Below are 19111 nucleotides of genomic sequence, written 5' to 3'. Positions count from 1 at the left end.
AGGACTGCGAGAAATTCTGAATAAAATAGATGGAAAACAGGTCGGTAGAGGATGAGAGAACCAAGTCAGGTAATAAAGAGAACCAAGTCAGGTAATAAAGGGACTCGGGTCTAGTCAGTCGGACTAGAGCCTCCTTCGACTAGACTTGAGGGGGAGGCTTGTGATACGGTGCATGGTCGTGGGGTCAGTGAGATGATGTGGTTAGCAGTCAAGACCACAGGAAGGTCAGAAGTCAAGCTTATATAGAGGTCAAAGTCAAGCTTATGTGGAGGTCAGAAGTCAAACTTACGTGGAGGTCAGAAGTCAAGCTTACGTAGTTGTGCTCGGAGTCCCAGCTGAGGGGCAGTCAAAGGATAGGATTCCGAGTTGGACAAGACCCAGCCTCAATAGCAATTAAGAACGGGACCCACAGGCCGGATACAGCTGAAAACTGGACCCATAGGCCAGGTATAGCTAAGGAGTGGGCCCACCGGCCATATAAAGGCGCAGAAGGAAAGGCCTCGGGCGAAACATAGCAGGTCAGGAAATAGACCTGGCGTGCAGGTCGGGATGTACAAGCCATGGATAACAGTAGACGGATACAGGTCGGGAAATAGACCTGGAGTGCAGGTCGGGATGTACAAGCCATGGATAGCAGCGGACGGGTACAGGTCGGGAAACAGACTTGGCCTGTAGGTCGGGATGTACAAGCCATAGATAACAGTAGACGGATACAGGTCGGGAAATAGACCTGGCGTACAGGTCGGGATGTACAAGCCGTGGATAACAGTAGACGGATATAGGTTGGGAAATAGACCTAGCGTATAGGTCGGGATGTACAAGCCATGGATAACAATAAACGGATACAGGTCGGGAAACAAACCTGGCGTACAGGTCGGGATGTACAAGCCATGGATAGTAGCAGACGGATACAGGTCGGGAAACAAACTTGGCATGCAAGTCGGGATGTACAAGCCATGGATAACAGTAGACGGATACAGGTCGGGAAACAGACCTGGCGTGCAGGTCGGGATGTACAAGCCATGGATAACAGCAGAGGCAGGTCGGGATACAGCTCTAGCATACAGGTCGGAACGTACAAGCTATGGATAACAGCAGAGGCAGGTCAAGGTACAAGCCATGGATAGCAGCGGATCGAAGCAGGTCGGGACACAGACCTGGCGTGCAGGTCGGAACGTACAAGCCATGGATAGCAGCGGATCGAAGCAGGTCGGGACACAGACCTGGCATGCAGGTCGGAACGTTCGAGCCACGGATAACAGTATACAGAAGCAAGTCGGAGTACAGATCTCGGAATGCAGACCCAGCGTTCGGGCACTACAGGACAAACAAGCCGAGAAATCGTAACCGCCTATCAGAGAATGTCAGAGAATAATCAGTTTGTCGGGGAATATTCTAACAGTCGGGGCTCACTACGCCTTTGGTTTTGCCACCGGCCTATTAGGAAGTGTCACGTGTCAATCATCGCCAGACAAAGCCTGACAGTCAACATTCCCTGACACCCGCTAGGCCCCAGAAACAGCCGTTGCAGTATAAAAAGGGATACTTTGTCCCTTATACAGGTACGCTCACTCGTCGTTTCTCACTAGTCTTTAATTTTCGTCCTTTCTCTATGTTTTCTGAGGAAAAAGTACCTGACTTGAGCGTCGGAGGGCCTGACCCGGGAACTTTTTCCCTAGTTTCTGGTCTCTAACGACTCGTGGGCTCGTCTGAGTGTGCGCAGAGCCGCAGTGTCATCGTCCTGATCATTCTCCTTCGTCAGCCGTCCGGACGAACCTTTCCGAGGGGTGCTAGGTAGATCAGACGCCGCAGCAACTTTCCGTCAACTTTCAGTATATCAAGGCCCCCCTTCATCCGACTCAGCTTCCGGACAGGATCAACATTCCTCTTCGATCTTCCTTAAAACCTTCTATGATGTTGACTAGAACTAGGGCCATGAATGACCGAAAGCCTTCCATAGTGGTTTAGCACTTTCCTTAACAAATCTCAAAAATCTTGAAAAAGAAAAAAAAAAGATCAAACAATTTATTACGTCGTCCAACATCTTAACTAAGTTAAGGAACATCAAACTGATCTCTATCTCAACATCTATGTTCACCAAACCTCTCCATGCTCCTTGTCTACACATGCTTATTTCCAAACCAATCCGATCAAGCACAATCACCATATTGAGTTTGAAAGGGGAGGGGTTAAGAAGAGTTGATCCATGCAAAAATTAATGAAAATAAAAAAAAACATGAACCTTATCTAATTTTCTTATGTCTACCTAGTTTAGTTATACTTGTTTATAATATCTTGTAGATCTTCTACATAAACCAAGCTCTTGTGACTATTACGAAAATTTAATAATGACAAGATACATTCCTTACTTCCATTTTATCAAGCTCTCAATTGTAACATTGGATTTGAAAACAAATGAGAGAAATAATAACAATAACAAATTAATAATGCAGTGGCACACCTATACTCTATATATTTAATTGCTAATGATTCAATTTCCTAGCATTCCGTGAACCATGTTTAGAGAAGTTGATATTTAAGGAAAAAAAAATAACAAGGGGCATTGAGGTTACAGCTACAACTTCCTACAATCGAATAGAAAAATCAACAAGAGCTAGCTATCGGATCACACAAGGAAAGAGAGATAAAAAGATTTTAGGATAAGTAGGGGAAATGAAGGGGAATAAGGGGTGAGGAAATTTAATTCTTCGATAAAATCCAACAAGAGAAGAAAAGAATGAAGGAGATGAGGGTGCATTTCGACATACATAATGCGAAGGGAACACAACATTTGCTAGCATGAGCAGAGGGAAAGTTCAATACAAATGTTTTCAAGTAGTTGTAAACATGCATGCCCCATGCCACATATTTTGGAGAGCCATCAAACTCGATAACTTCTATTTATGTCGCATAAAAAATAGTCCCAAAAGTTATAGATCTCTCAAAATGCTTAAAATTGTACAACATCATTAATCCATACAAGTCAATCATGACAAATTAAACTTGTTTGGCTATGCATTAACTAATCATGCTCTGCATGTCCTAACAAATTTCAACCATAAACACATCCCCATTGGAGTATCAAGAGATGGAAGGAAGAAACAACAAACCATAAGACCGCAAACTTGGACTAGGCTTCTCAACTAGCTAGTTCTTCTTGTTTGGCTCAAAGACATACTTGATAAGAGATTCTTTAATGGACAACAACTCCGGGAACTCACCCTTCAACTTCGTAGCATCCAACTCATTGTTGCTTCGAGGTGCAACGATGACTTTGGACTGTTCCTCCAATGTGAAATTGTCCCACTTAAAGCCGGGGTCAATGTAGCTCTTGTACATTTCAAGGATTTCATTGTGGCTCACTACGCCTGGGTTTGTGAAGTTCCATATGCCTCTGCAATTTCTCTTTGCCATCTCAATGGACATGGGCAGGAGTTCATCTAGGATCGTCATGCTATTAGGAATGTTCACGACTTTGTCGTACCGAGCGATTTTAGTAATGAAGTTGCGTGGATTGCTAATATCAGATGAAATTGGCATTCTAACTCTTAGGGTGCAGACATTGTCATACTCTTTCAGAAGTTCTTCAACCTGTATAACAACAATAACAAATACATTTACATATAAGATTTTGATAGAACCAAGAAGCTAGCTAGATGATATATATACCATTGCTTTAGTCTTTGAATAAAAAGAACCAATGAAATTTGGCTTATCTTCTTCCTTGAACCCAATGCCTGATCCTTGAGGGTGTTCGACGTCATATTCAAATATACAACCAGTAGCATAGTTCATCAGCAACAGACCATGCTCCCTACAAACATCTGCCAGTGTCAAAGTCCCTGCGACGTTTGTTCGGATCGTCTCCTGCTTATGAGATTCGCACCAATCGACGTTTGGCCTGCCAGTGACTCCGGCAGCATTAAACACATGGGATGGCTTCACTTTCTGGATATCCAGGATGAGCTGTGTGCGATCTTCCAATCGCCCCCTTCCATACTCATATGCTATGCCCTGCTTCTGGCATATCCTGCCAAGAAGGCCACCGATCCACCCAGTTTTACCATATATCAAAAATTTCAAATGTGGAGTATGAACCATCTTGTTCAGAGTACCAGCAGCAGTAGTGTCTACTGATTGGAAGAACTTGGCCTTGGTGTCTTCAGACATGTCGATAGGCATCATCGACATTCTAGGATGGGGCAACAATGCTCCTGAAACATCTCCCCACCACTCTGGATTGCTCATGTACCACTCCATTGTCTTCTTAAGTCCCTCCTCCCATGGGGTCCTTTCTGACCACCCAATGTTCTTCAGCTTCTGATCATCCAAAAAGTACCTTTGGTCATTGAAAGGCCTGTTCTCCACAAATTTGATTACCTTATCAGGGTCTAGGGAGAAAATCTTGCAGATATCCTCGGCGACGTCGAGTACTCTCCTCTCTCTCTTGGTTCCGATATTGTAAACGTGCTCAACTTCTCCTTTGTGCAGAACAACCTCGAAGGCCTCTGCGACATCCTCGCAGTAGAGATAGCTCCTGACGTTGGAACCATCGCCGTGAATTGGAAGTGGCTCTCCTCTCATGGCCAAGAGAAGAAATTTAGGAATCAGTTTCTCGGGGAACTGATTCGGTCCGTACACATTGTTTCCGCGAGTAGTGATCACCGGCAAGCCATATGACCTTCCGTAGGCCATAACGAGCATCTCAGCCCCTGCTTTGGTCGCAGAGTACGGATTGGTCGGTAGTAGCTGGGATGCCTCATGGTTTCCTACGATAGCATCCTCATCGGTCTCGCCATAGACCTCGTCGGTGCTAACGTGGATGAACCTTCTAACCTGACCAGTAACCTTGCAAGCCTCGAGGAGGACATGCGTGCCGTAAATGTTGTTCTTGGTGAACTCGAAGGAGTTACCGAAAGAGTTGTCGACGTGCGTTTGGGCCGCAAAATGCATGATGGTGTCGATCGATTCTGTGATCAGAAGGTAGTTGACGAGGTCGGCACTAGCAATGTCTCCCTTGACGAACTTGAAGTTGGTAGAGGAGTACGAGGGATTGAGGTTCTTCAAGTTAGAACAATAATCAAGCTTGTCGAGGACAACAATCTTGTAGTCAGGGTATCTACGGACGAGACGGTTAGCCACATGGCTTGCGATGAAACCTGCTGCCCCTGTGATCAGGATGTTCTTGGGCTTGTATGTTGTCATCTGTAAATCAAACTCTGTCCACACAAAAATTCAAATCTGAGATTGACAAGTACCTCACGATTATAAAACTAAAGGGAAATCAAAGAAAATCATAAAAGTAGAAACGACAAAACAGTCAGATCTAAGATATTGATGTGCGAGAGAGAGATGCATGCAGTGCACCACTACACTGAACTGAAGTATTTGTTATGCGGTAATTAACATATCCCCTGATGGATCCCTTAATTCCACCTGAAAAAGTTTGATGATGGAGAAACCAATGCTTCCAGAAAGGAAACGATCAACAAATAAAAAATGATAATTAATTAGTGAGCTAGGAAATTGAACAAGAAATTTAAACGATCGATGAACTTACAGTGCAATCAGGAACGAGGAGGCTGGATTCAGAAAGCTTGAGCAAACAAACTTTGAAACTTAGATTCGCAAGATTGAGTTGAGGAATTTGATGGTGAATGCCAAGGTGATGGCTATGGAGAGATGAAAAGGTAGGAGTCTAGAATTAAACGTGGGGTTGAGAAAGAATAATGGAGACAATCAAGGAATAATCTCATATAAATGTGGGTATGGGCGGTCAACTTTCATCAACATTGCAAGTATAAAAAATAGATAATTTGAAGTTTTGAACCACATATATAAAGTTTTGCTTATTCCGAAATATTCATTATATGTATTGGGTTAGTTTAATAATATTTTTTATACTAACACATATTTCATATTTATATTAGTTGGTATGTATATATCTATTTCTTCCCATTCCACTTCAAAAGATATAATTATTTTTTAAAAAAATATATAAAAATATAATTATTAATCATTTCCAACCTGCTATTATTGATTAATATATATTACAATGCTTGTATTTATTGTTGATGCGGCATTGAATGATAAATCTGGTGTCGTGGTAAAGGATGAAGATGGTTTTGCACACAAAGAGGCACTAGCTAAAGTTGTCCAGCAAAGCTCATGTATATGACGCCTAAGTGATGATGGTGCTATGAAAGTCAAGTAATGGAACAATAATAGGGAAGGAAAAGTGCTAATCCGAGATTAAGATCAAGATGTTCATATCGCCATCAGGTTTAATATTTATAGGGGATAAACATCTAAACTCTAAACAGTATGGAGGTTGTTGGGCTCTAGGGATCATGGTTTGTGAAAGTGTGGATCGTGGAAAAGCCATGTAGAGGTAGAGGTTCATGATCGATTCTGACCTGTAACTGCAAGAATAGCTGAGCCGTAAGCAAAGTAGAGAGCTCGGGAAATCAAAGTTGACATACAGAGTTAAATGAACTCAAAGCATCAAAGGGGAGAGCTCTAGGTGTTGAGATCGGAGCACAGAAGAATATATATACTAAATCAGATTTGTCCCTTAAATCATGAATCTCTTCATGGTACATATAATTTTATACAAAATAATATAAAAAATATATCTCAAGTTTTCGATAGGCGTGAATGATATCACAGACAAATAAGAGTCTCACGTGTGACTCCTCTAGCGGTATCCAGGCACACTAGATCACGAACTTGACACGATCCGTTAGGTGCTAGTCTCTTGGATCAACAAAGCTTTGGAAGCACTACCGATCTCTTCCAATAGAAGAAAGCGAAGAAGTCGAGGGAAAAATGGAAAGAAAGAGTCCCTTAACTTGAATCTTTCTAAGGATGACTACTTATAACCTCCAAGGAATATGAAGAGGTATGACTCTTCATATTCTCCAATAATCATCATTATGATGATTTTTTGAATTTTTCATTAATGATAAACTCTTTAAATTCTCCATTAATCATTATGATTATGGCTATTCTAATTCTCTATTCTTTGGATCAAATAAATCTATATTTGATCTTAATCTTGACTAGCTTCTGATATTTCTGAATTAATTAATAATCCCATTAATTCTAATTCAGAAATAGTAAAATTGAATAATTTTAACATCTACTAAAATAATCAATCATAGATAATATTTATGTTTGCTTGCTATACGTGATACCCTCTCGATTTTATACACGAAGGTAGTGTAAATCCATACACAGACTAAGGTAACCATCTAACAACAGTTTTTAGTCATCCAACGTAATAAAATTAATATCAATCATAAACTATAAACCACCATGAACCGATTACTATGTACTTCAATCTCTTCATTTAAGCCTACATCCCAATTAATTCGGTACATTATGCATCATTACCAAATTAATTATTTTACTTGATTTCCAAAATATAATAAACTCCTTTTGAATGATAAATCATTCCTCCCATGATCATGGATTTTGAGTCACTAATCTCTATCAAACGACCAAGATGTTAACTCCTAATTCAAGAGAGCAATGAATCATATATTGACTCAATACTATTCTCTCTACACTTTGTCATACACCCAACTACTATATTAATCACAATTCGATTAAAGATTACTTTTAACGGCATCAAAGTGCATAACTCCACGCATAAAATAAAAGAAGGTCTCAAGTCAAAAGATTAGTTACACTTGTTCATAAGAGGAATGATCAATGATACTTAATATATGGTATCTTCTTAAGTAGGTCGTGTCCAGTGTACCTCTAAACTCAAGGTATCCCCAAGTACAACTTGGATATCCATCCCTTAGTCTATCTCAACCTAGTCATACTCAGCGTTGATCTAGATATTCATGCCCCCTCTAGATATCTATCTGATTGAGGAATATTTCAAATTAATATACCCATTAATCTATGGGACTTTATCAATAATCATATACATACAGAAAAATAAATAATTAATGATAAATACTTGTCTTTATGAAATAATTATCCATAAATTCATAAGAGTGTCTTAGCACATAAGTGTACACACTAACACTAGGATCTCAGTATATTCTAATACCTAAGACATAGGTTACATCCCCAAGATCATTCATTGAGAAACACTCTCCCAATCAAGTCTTGGTAGATTCAAGGCTAGGGATGTCATTGTCTATAAAAAGTATATCATCAACATACAATACTAGGAACGTAATTTTGCTCCCACTAACCTTTTTGTAAACACAAGGTTCTTCTAGATTCTTGACAAAAGAAAAATCTTTAATGGCTTTGTCAAATCGTAGATTCCAACTCTGAGATGCTTGCTTTAGTTTATAAATAGACTTCTTGAGCTTAAATAATTTATTGACATTCTTGAATTTTATAAAATCACGAGGTTGTACCATATATACTTCCTTCTGTAACCATCCATTTAGGAAAGTAGTTTTAACATCCATTTGCCAAATCTCATAATTCTTGTAAGCTGCTATAGCTAGCAAAATCCTAATGGACTTAAGCATTGCAATGGGTGAAATTGTTTCATCATAGTCGATTCCTTGACGTTGATTGAAACCCTTTGCTACAAACCTAGCTTTATAGGTATTTATGTTCCCATCTATATCAATCTTTTTCTTGAAGATCCGTTTACACCCTATGGGTTTTACCCCAACTAGCACATCAACCAACTCCTAAACTTAGTTAGTGTATATGGAGTCTATTTCAAATTTCATAGCTTCTAGCCATTTTTGAGAATCATTTGAAGCAATTACTTCCTCATAAGTTGACGATTCATCATTTTTTATGAGTAGCACTCATGTTCTCTTGTTGTCTCTGCAACTCGGGAGACATAGAAGACAGCATGATGCATTACACATCAAGTGTATCTTTTATATGTTGGTGCAACCTTAGGTCAAGGTTGACCTGGTTGACCCAACTCGAGGTAACTTGACTCGAGTTGTATTTTGATGTTTGACTTGGGAAGATTGTCGGTGCAACCTTAGGTTAAGGTTGACCTAGTTGTGTTGCATGTTGATGTTTGACACTCGTGAGAGAGTTCTATTCTTGTTGTGGGACAAGAATAGATGGTTGGGAGATTGTTGGTGCAACCGTAGGTCAAGGTTGACCTGGTTGACCTGATTCGGGAAAAAGTCCAAGCAGGGAGCTTGGCACTGGAAAAGTCCAAGTATGGAGACTTGGCACTGGAAAAGTCCAAGCAGGGAGCTTGGCACGCGAAAAGTCCAAGTATGGAGACTTGGTACTGGAAAAGTCCAAGCACGGAGCTTGGCACGTGGGAAAGTCCTAACTGGGATGTTAGGCAGTGTGGAAAGTCCTGGTGAGTAAAGCCAGGCAATGAGAAAGTCCTAACTGGGATGTTAGGCAATGAGAAAGTCCTAACTGGGATGTTAGGCAGTGTGGAAAGTCCTGGTGAGTGAAGCCAGGCAGTGGGAAAGTCCTAACTGGGATGTTAGGCAGTTGGAAAGTCCTGGTGAGTGAAACCAGGGAAAATCCTGGTAAGTGAACCCTGGTGTTGGAAAATCCAGATGGATCAGGGATGATCGGACTTCTGGTGTTGGAAAGTCCAAGTAGGTCAAAGGGATTGACCGGACACTTGGTGGGGAGTCTTAGCAGGTCAAGGGAGTGACCAGATGCTAAGCATGATGAACCAATAGGTCAAGGTTGACCGGATATTGGTTTGGAAGTCTTGGGACTTGGTTTGGGCAAAAACCAAGCTCTGGATCGGTCACCAGACCGATCCAGTGATACCTTGTTTGCTCGACGGTCGGTGATCGATCGAACAAGTTTCGTTCTTGATCGATCGGTCCGTGACCGATCGCAGCGCTCAGCGAAAGAAGCGGCTGATCGATCCACGCGATCGAGCCATGTCCCGATCGGTCCGGGACCGATCAGAGACGATGTCGCGGAAGCACAGCCAGAGTTGGGATCTGGGGACCGATCAGCACAGGTCCTGATCGGTCCACGACTAGCCGTTGTACGCATTCTATGAACCTCCGATCGGTCCGGGGACCGATCAAGAGCAGTCCCGATCGGTCCGTAGACCGATCGGTTCTAGTTGTGACGCAACGGCTAGTTTCTTCACTGTTTCTCGTTCAGTATAAAGGGCCGAGGGCTTCTGAGGCGAACCTTCTTTCGAGTCTAGCCTTGCTCTGCTATTGAGCTGCTGGTGTGCTCTTGAGCTTTCCTGAGTTCCGAAGCTCGCGTGAGTTTTCGCTGTGTTCCTGCTGTTGCAAGCAGCTGCTTCATCAAGGTTCCAGTCGACAACAAGAGGCAAGCAAGTGTTTTACAATTTCTATTGTTCTTGTTTGTTGTCTCTATTGTTGTACTCCTTTGTTTGCTGTTGCAAAAGATTGTGGTGAGGTTTCTCCACCCACAAGGAGTATATTATTAGCCGGTTCTCCGGGGACTCATCCACCGACGGATTGAGAGGCTTCGTCCACCTTACGGACACGCCGAGGAGTAGGAGTATCATCTCCGAACCTCGTTACATCGACGTGTTGAGGTTTGATCTTCTTGTTTTCGTTTCCTTGTTTGTTTTTCCGCTGCGCTAACGAATTGTAGGAAGAAACGCGATCGATTTGGGGTCGGCTATTCACACCCCCCCTCTCTAGCCGTACGAAGGATCCTAACAAGTGGTATCAGAGCGAGGCCGCTCTTCATCGGATCAACACCCGTGGGAGCAAAGCTAGAGATGGATCTCTATGGAGAAGATGTCACGATTCAACCCTTCTACGAGTCTCACGACAACTTCACATATTGGAAGGTAAGGATGATGTATTTTCTTAGGACTAATATGTTAAATTGGTTTTGTGTACAAGAAGGGTTTTCCCCACCGATGGATGAGGAAGGAAAACCTATCAAGAAGAAGGAGTGGACGAAAGAGCAAATCCACCAATCCACAATCAACGACGAGGTAACGAAAATTCTTGAATTTTCATTACCTAGTGATATCTTGCATAAGATAGGTAGATACAACGATGCCAAGGAATTGTGGAACAACTTGGCAAAGTTCCATGAGGAGAGCTCAAATTCAAGCCATGAAGAGGAGCTAAGTGAGCCAAGTAGCTCACATCATGGAGGGAGCGAATTGGGAGTTGAGGGCTACTCAACATCCAAGGAAGAAGAGGAGGAGAGTTCCTCTTGTTCAAGTTCGGAGCAAGAAGAAGAGACATCTACCTCCGGAAGGGATGAGGAAGAGAGCTCACACCCATCCCCAAACCTAGGTAACTCAAGCATTTCAATTTCAAATAAGTTACATATAATATGCTTTGAGTGTAGGGAACATGGACATTACAAGAGTAAGTGTCCAAAGAGGGTAAGAAAGACTCCACCGGCGCCAAAGTTCAAGGAAGCCGGAGTCCCAAAACGCAAGGGCAAGGAGCACATCGTGTGCTTCCAATGCAAGCAAAGGGGACACTATAGGAGCCATTGTCCGAGGGGGAGGCAACCTCACAAGGGCAAGAGACCGGGCACAACGATAGGGGGAGCTAAGGCAAACCCTAAGGTAACCTCTAAGGTTCATTATTGCAATTCTAATAAAACTCATGCTAGTAGTTTTGTTGCAATTGTTAATAATGATAAGCATGTTAACTTTAGGAACCAATACATGTGCTTAGGAGCTAAACATGTTAGCCTAGGTAAGGTTAACACTAGAAATACCAACCCTAGGATTAACGCTTCTAAAGTTAAGGAAAACCTAGGTAGAAATCCCAAGAAGACTAGACACATGCCTAGGAATATCTCAAGAGAAAATGACAAATTAAAACTTGAGGTATTAGAGAGAGAAAATCAAGTCTTGAGGTCAAGACTTGATAATTTGGAAAAGGCTCTTAAAAACATAGGGAAGTCATCTCTAGGGTTTAAGGGTCAAAAACCAATGTCCAAGGACAAGAAAGGTTTAGGTCACAAACCTAAGTCCCAATTGGTCAAGCCCACTTATCATAATGTTCCATTCGATTATGGAACAAAACCTAAGGCTAGGAAGACCATTACCAAGGTCACAAGGGAGTCACCCCTATAGTTGACCTTGATGAGACCCAAATGACCAAGGCTTTAAAGCCTAAGAGGGTCATTAGGAGGGTTGCTAGGAAGTTATCCCTAGTGAATATTTAGTGAACCCAATGAGCTCTAATAGGTATTGGGTTCCTAGGAGCATCTTCTCTACCCCATAAATGGGTTAGAGAGTGTCAACTCCAATAAGAAGGGTAGTTAACCCAACTTTGAGGAAATTGACACTCAAGGAGCATTTTCAAGGTTTTGTGAACCTTTGAAAATGAAATGAATTATCATTTACTCCTTTGAAGAGTTAAATGTGCCTAAAGATTGGAAATCTCATTTTTAATCTCAATTGGCACAATTTGGAAAAACCTAGAAAAATATCAAATTGGGATTTTGATATTCTCTTAGGTAATCAAGGCAATCCGGGCCTTAATTTAGAAGTGCTACTCTTGTAAAATTTTAAATGGTATAAATCAAACAAGAGATCAAGAAATGCCAATTTGGGTTTTGACATTTTCTTGGAGCACTTTGGGCAATCTAGGATTAGAATTTAAGTTAGCTAAGTGATTAAGGATACTTAGATAGGTAATCTAGGTATTTTATTTGTGTTAACTTACCATGGTTGTTTGCCATTTGCCATGTCATGACATCATATTTAATTTATGATCATTTGAAATGTCATGATAATGCTTAGGCTATTTTTATGTCATGTTTATTTAAGTTTCAAACTTTATGCCATGACATCATGACATTGGCACATGTTTTCATTTATGATACCATTTTATGCCATGTCATCATCTCTTGCATTAATAATCAATTGAATTGATTTAAGGATGAAAAACACATTTTGATATTGAGATCAAAGTTGTGTTTAGAAAATGCATGAGACCTTAGTCTAAGATACCTAAACCCATATCTCACATCAAAATTGACATGGATGTGGTTTGATACACCTTAGATGTGTGTGAGATATTAGGATCATGAGTTAGGATCAAGGTGCATAGTCCTTGTACCTAGATGAGCCTAATTCAAGAAAGGAGGATCATAGGGAAAGCTTGTGTACAAGTCATGTACATTTAGCCCTAAGATTATGGTCCTAAATTCAAATGGTTTTAAAAACATTTTAAAATTGATTTGAAAAACCTTGATGAAGCTTTCCTAGTGATAGCATTCATCATTGGACATTGTGATACAAAATTGACTTAACTTTGAACTATTTCAAAGTTTTCGAATTTTGTATCAAGATTTGAAAATAGAAACTATTTTCATAGAAAACTATTTTTCCATGATAGTGTATGTTATGAGGAATGTATCCTCAAAATTTCACGATTTTTGGAATTTTCTTGAATTTATTAGGAGTTTCTGAATTTCCGGAAGAGAAAATCAGAAATCTCTGATTTCAGAGGCTGGATCGGTCACCGGACCGATCCAGGGAAGGCCTGATCGGTCTGGTGACCGATCAGTGACGATCCAGTGCGATCGGTGAAGCGTGGATCGGTCTGGGGACCGATCCAGGGGGTTTCTGATCGGTCTGGGGACCGATCAGGGCGTGCCGAATTTCTGATTTTTCAGCTGTTGGTCTGAAATTTCATCTGGAAGTTGGGTTTTGTGGATTTCTAAAGGTTTGAAACTCTCCAAGACATTGTTGGTGCAATGGTCAAGGGGGAGTTGACCTTTAGGGGGAGTGTTTACCTAATTGTCAAGGGGAGTTGACTTTTAGGGGGAGTTTTTACTCTTTGAGGATTAGTGATATGGAATTATCACTAAGTTGGTTGTTGAGTTTAGTATCAAGGGGGAAATTAAGAGTTTCAATGAAAGGTATGGGACTTTCATTAGGAAGAAACTCTTGACCTTGATATCCTCCTTTTCTTTTTGATGTGTGTCAAAAAGGGGAGAGTGTTCATTGGAGAATTATTGGAGAACCCAAGTTAGGTTATCGGGTTAACCTAAGCTAGGGGAAGAATGTCAAGGAATGTTCAAGGAAGAACATTGGAATTCTTTTTGATGTGTGTCAAAAAGGGGGAGAATTATTGGAGAACCCAAGTTAGGTTATCGGGTTAACCTAAGGGGAGAATGTCCAGAGAATGTTCAAGGAAAGGACATTGGACATTGGAAGATGGTTGGAAAACCTAAGTTAGGTTATCGGGTTAACCTAACTTGATTATGGGTTTTGTCAAACATCAAAAAGGGGGAGATTGTTGGTGCAACCTTAGGTCAAGGTTGACATGGTTGACCCAACTCGAGGTAACTTGACTCGAGTTGTATTTTGATGTTTGACTTGGGAAGATTGTCGGTGCAACCTTAGGTTAAGGTTGACCTAGTTGTGTTGCATGTTGATGTTTAACACTCGTGAGAGAGTTCTATTCTTGTTGTGGGACAAGAATAGATGGTTGGGAGATTGTTGGTGCAACCGTAGGTCAAGGTTGACCTGGTTGACCTGATTCGGGAAAAAGTTCAAGCAGGGAGCTTGGCACTGGAAAAGTCCAAGTATGGAGACTTGGCACTGGAAAAGTCCAAGCAGGGAGCTTGGCACGCGAAAAGTCCAAGTATGGAGACTTGGTACTGGAAAAGTCCAAGCACGGAGCTTGGCACGTGGGAAAGTCCTAACTGGGATGTTAGGCAGTGTGGAAAGTCCTGGTGAGTAAAGCCAGGCAATGAGAAAGTCCTAACTGGGATGTTAGGCAATGAGAAAGTCCTAACTGGGATGTTAGGCAGTGTGGAAAGTCCTGGTGAGTGAAGCCAGGCAGTGGGAAAGTCCTAACTGGGATGTTAGGCAGTTGGAAAGTCCTGGTGAGTGAAACCAGGCAAGGGAAAATCCAGATGGATCAGGGATGATCGGACTTCTGGTGTTGGAAAATCCAGATGGATCAGGGATGATCGGACTTCTGGTGTTGGAAAGTCCAAGTAGGTCAAAGGGATTGACCGGACACTTGGTGGGGAGTCTTAGCAGGTCAAGGGAGTGACCAGATGCTAAGCATGATGAACCAATAGGTCAAGGTTGACCGGATATTGGTTTGAAGTCTTGGGACTTGGTTTGGGCAAAAAAGCTCTGGATCGGTCACCGATCGATCCGATATGTTTGCTCGATCGGTCCGTGACCGATCGATATCAATAAGTTTCGTTGGTTATCGATCGGTGACCGATCGCAGCTAACAGAGGCGAAAAGGCAGCCGATCGGTCCACGCATCGATCAGATGTCCCGACGGCCGGGACCGATCAGAGACGATGTCGCGGAGAAAGCAGGGATCGGTCGTGGACCGATCCAGGTTCCGACGGTCCACAGCCGATCGTAGTACGCACAAGAGGTTTCGATCGATCGGTCGGGGACCGATCAGACAGTCCCGATCGGTCCGTAGACCGATCGGTGTCTGACAAATTGAAGAGTCTCCAGTTTCTCCTTCGCGGTATAAAGGGGTGAGGGCTTCTGCAGGCGAACCCTTCTTTCTTCTTGAGCTTCGCTCTTCGACCATCGAGCGGTGTGCTCTTGAGCTTTCTGAGCTCTCATCGCCAAGCTCGCGTGAGTTTCCGGTGTTCTAGCTGGATCCGAGAAGCCGCTTCATCAAGGTTCCAGTCGACAACAAGAGGCAAGCAAGTGTTTTACAATTTCTATTGTTCTTGTTTGTTGTCTCTATTGTTGTACTCCTTTGTTTGCTGTTGCAAAAGATTGTGGTGAGGTTTCTCCACCCACAAGGAGTATATTATTAGCCGGTTCTCCGGGGACTCATCCACCGACGGATTGAGAGGCTTCGTCCACCTTACGGACACGCCGAGGAGTAGGAGTATCATCTCCGAACCTCGTTACATCGACGCGTTGAGGTTTGATCTTCTTGTTTTCGTTTCCTTGTTTGTTTTTCCGCTGCGCTAACGAATTGTAGGAAGAAACGCGATCGATTTGGGGTCGGCTATTCACACCCCCCCTCTCTAGCCGTACGAAGGATCCTAACATTATATACTAAGAATAATATGACTGATATTCATCTAAAGCATTGGGTGTAGGCTCTTTCAGTGATTCATCTTCAAGCACGTAAATTTCAATCTCGTGTCTTGAGACAATTTTTAGTTTCCTATACCAATCCAGGTAGTTGGAATCCAGGATGATATTCTCTTTCTCGAGAATGCTTCACAGTGATAAGGAACTTATGTTTGCCGTCTGAAATTTAAAATAGAGTTTTAGTATTTATGGAATATATTTAATTAAGGATTTTATAACTCATATTATCTTATTCAAGTCCAACAGCCCTCACTATTAGAATCAGAAATTAGTTGGTAACAATTCCTAATAGTACCGAAACCCTGAATCATATAGAATGCACACAGCTAAGTTGTACCTACATGCTGCATTCAACAAGTAAGCCTTAACTTGTCAATCACAAATCTATATGACTTTCGGTATATTCTTGTCGAGCCTTATATTCTCAACACTTGTCCCTTAAATCAATTGACCTTAGCTGAGCTAAACAAGTCAATGAATTCGAGTTAAGTCGATCCACTAATAATTATGATAAATTATAGATATTTTAACACAAGTCCACGACTTAGTTGTACCGACTTATGCAAAAACTCTAATTATCATCATAGCTATTAGTGGAGGGCTTTTAAGAAATCTTGACTTTAATATATTTAAGGGATTTTATAATTATTAAATGTCTCATCATAATTAACTTCTTATGCATTTGCACAATCTCATTACGAAATTTATCTCCATTAATCCTTATAGTCTTAAGACAAATAGGGTCTCGAAGAATTTAACATGTTAATATACTTATGCCAAAAGGAATTTATATCTAAATTACAACATGTATTACTTTACAAGTTTTTAGATAACATTTATTTCTATTATGAAATATTAAGGTATATAACTTGAAATAAAGAAATTAAGATTTCTTTGAAATCTCTCGAAACACTGATTCCTTAAATAAATTTTAAAGAAGAGGTTTCATACTATATGATTCAACCATGAATTGGCTCTGATACCACTGTTGGGATTGGAGCGCAATGGAATACATATACTAAATCAAATTTGTCCTTTAAATCATGGATCTCTTCATGGTTCATATAGTTTTATACAAAATAATATTAAAAAAAAAATATACCTCGAGTACTTGATAGGCATGAATGATATCACAGACAGATAAGAGCTCCACGTGTGACTCCTCTAGTGGTATCCATGCGCACTAGATCACGAACTTGACACGATCCATTAGGTACTAGCTTCTTGGATCGACAAAGCCTTGGAAGCACTATCAATCTCTTCTGATAGAAGAAAGTGAAGAAGTCAAGGAAGAATTGGAGAGAAAGAGTTCCTTAACTTGAATCTTTCTAAGGATGGTTATTTATAGGCTCCAAGGAATATGAAGAGGTATGACTCTTCATATTCTCCATTAATCATCATTATGATTACTTTTCGAATTCTACATTCATCAATATGATGATTCTTCGAATTCTCCATTAATGATGACTATTCGAATTCTCCATTAATCATCATGATTTGATCTTAATCTTCTTTAGATCAAATAAATCCATATTTGATCTTAATCTTGACTAGCTTCTGATATTTCTGAATTAATTAATAATTTAATTAATTCTAATTCAGAAATAATAAAATTGATTATTTTTAACATCTACTAAAATAATTAATCATAGATAATGTTCATGTCTACGTGCTATGAATGCGACCCTCTAGGTTTTATACACGAAGGTAGTATAAATCCATATACAGATTAAGGTAACCGTCTAGCAACAGTTTTTAGTCACCCAACGCGATAAAATTAATATCATTCATAAACTATAAACCACCGTGAACCGATTACTATGTAATTCAATCTCTTCATCTAAGCCTACATCCCAATTAATTCGGTATATCATGCATCATTACCAAATTAATTGTTTTACTTGATTTTCAAGATATAATAAGCTCCTTTTGAATGATAAATCATTCCTCCCATGACCATGGATTTTGAGTCACTAATATCTCTATCAAGCGGCCAAGATGTTAACTCCTAATCCAAGAGAGCAATGAATCCTCTATTGACTCAACACTATTCTCTCTACGCTTTGTCATACACCTAACTACTGTATTAATCACAATCCGATTAAAGATCATTTTTAACGACATCAAAGTACATAACTTCACACATAAAATAAATGAAGGTCTCAAGGCAAAAAATCAGTTACACTCGTTCATGAGAGGAATGACCAATGAAACTTAATATTTGGTCTCATCTTAAGCAGGTCGTGTTCAATGTACCTCTAAACTCAAGGTACCCCCAAGTACAACTTGGATATCCATCCCTTGTCTATCTCAATTTAGTCATACTCAGCGTTGTTCTAAATATCCATGTCCCCTCTAGATATCTATCCGATCATAGACTGTTTTCATATTAATATACCCATTAATCTGTGAGATTTTATCATTAATCATATACATACAGAAAAATAAATAATTAATAATAAATACTTACCTTTATGAAATAATTATCCACAAATTCATAAAAATGTCTTGACACATAAGTGCACACACTAACACTAGGATCTTAAAGCAGTGAACTTGTCCATAGTACAACTAGTGACTCTGAAATTATCCATGTATTAAAATAGAGGTGAACATAATTCTTGAACCTATAAAGATTGCTCTCTAGGATCTCAAAGCAGTGAACTTGTTCATAGTACAACTAGCAACTTTGTAAATCTCCATGTATTAAAATAGAGGTGAAGATAATTCTGCAACCTATAAAGATTGAGACGTGAGGGTTTATTCACGAAAGTAATCCAAACCTCTCGAAGGCATCATTAACTATCACAAAGCTTAATGGGTATATCCTGATTTGACATTATAAAGTAGGAGATAACACCTAGAGAACTATGGAGTATCATGACAGGGAGTCGCCTTGAGAAAGCGGTCTCTTTAAAAAAGTTATTTTGAAAGTAGAAGTCACGTTTGGGTAGATACACTGGTATCATTTCAAAAAAATATATCAAATATCTCAGGATAAACCACCTTCATGTATTTCAACACTGAGATAAAAGAGTAAACTATATTTAGGTGTCAACGATCATCACGGTGAAACCAAAGTCTTAGAATTATTTTTCGAAAATTGGTCTTCCTCCATCAACT

At 40.4% G+C, this 19111-nt stretch overlaps 1 protein-coding gene across 1 annotated transcript; it reads right to left on the bottom strand.

Annotated features, from left to right (window-relative positions):
- Nucleotides 1–3015: 3015 nt before the first annotated feature.
- Nucleotides 3016–5205, bottom strand: LOC121990438 (trifunctional UDP-glucose 4,6-dehydratase/UDP-4-keto-6-deoxy-D-glucose 3,5-epimerase/UDP-4-keto-L-rhamnose-reductase RHM1-like). Its single transcript, XM_042544570.1, has 2 exons — nt 3670–5205; nt 3016–3591 (listed from the first exon to the last, which is right to left on the bottom strand). Exons 1-2 carry the CDS (start codon nt 5203–5205, stop codon nt 3148–3150), a joined length of 1980 nt encoding a protein of 659 aa, XP_042400504.1. The 3' UTR covers nt 3016–3147.
- Nucleotides 5206–19111: the final 13906 nt, after the last annotated feature.

Source organism: Zingiber officinale, chromosome 6B (assembly GCF_018446385.1).
Source record: "Zingiber officinale cultivar Zhangliang chromosome 6B, Zo_v1.1, whole genome shotgun sequence".
Classification (NCBI taxonomy): domain Eukaryota; kingdom Viridiplantae; phylum Streptophyta; class Magnoliopsida; order Zingiberales; family Zingiberaceae; genus Zingiber; species Zingiber officinale.
Note: the sequence above shows the minus strand (reverse complement) of the source record. Positions and strands in the feature narration are given on the sequence as shown.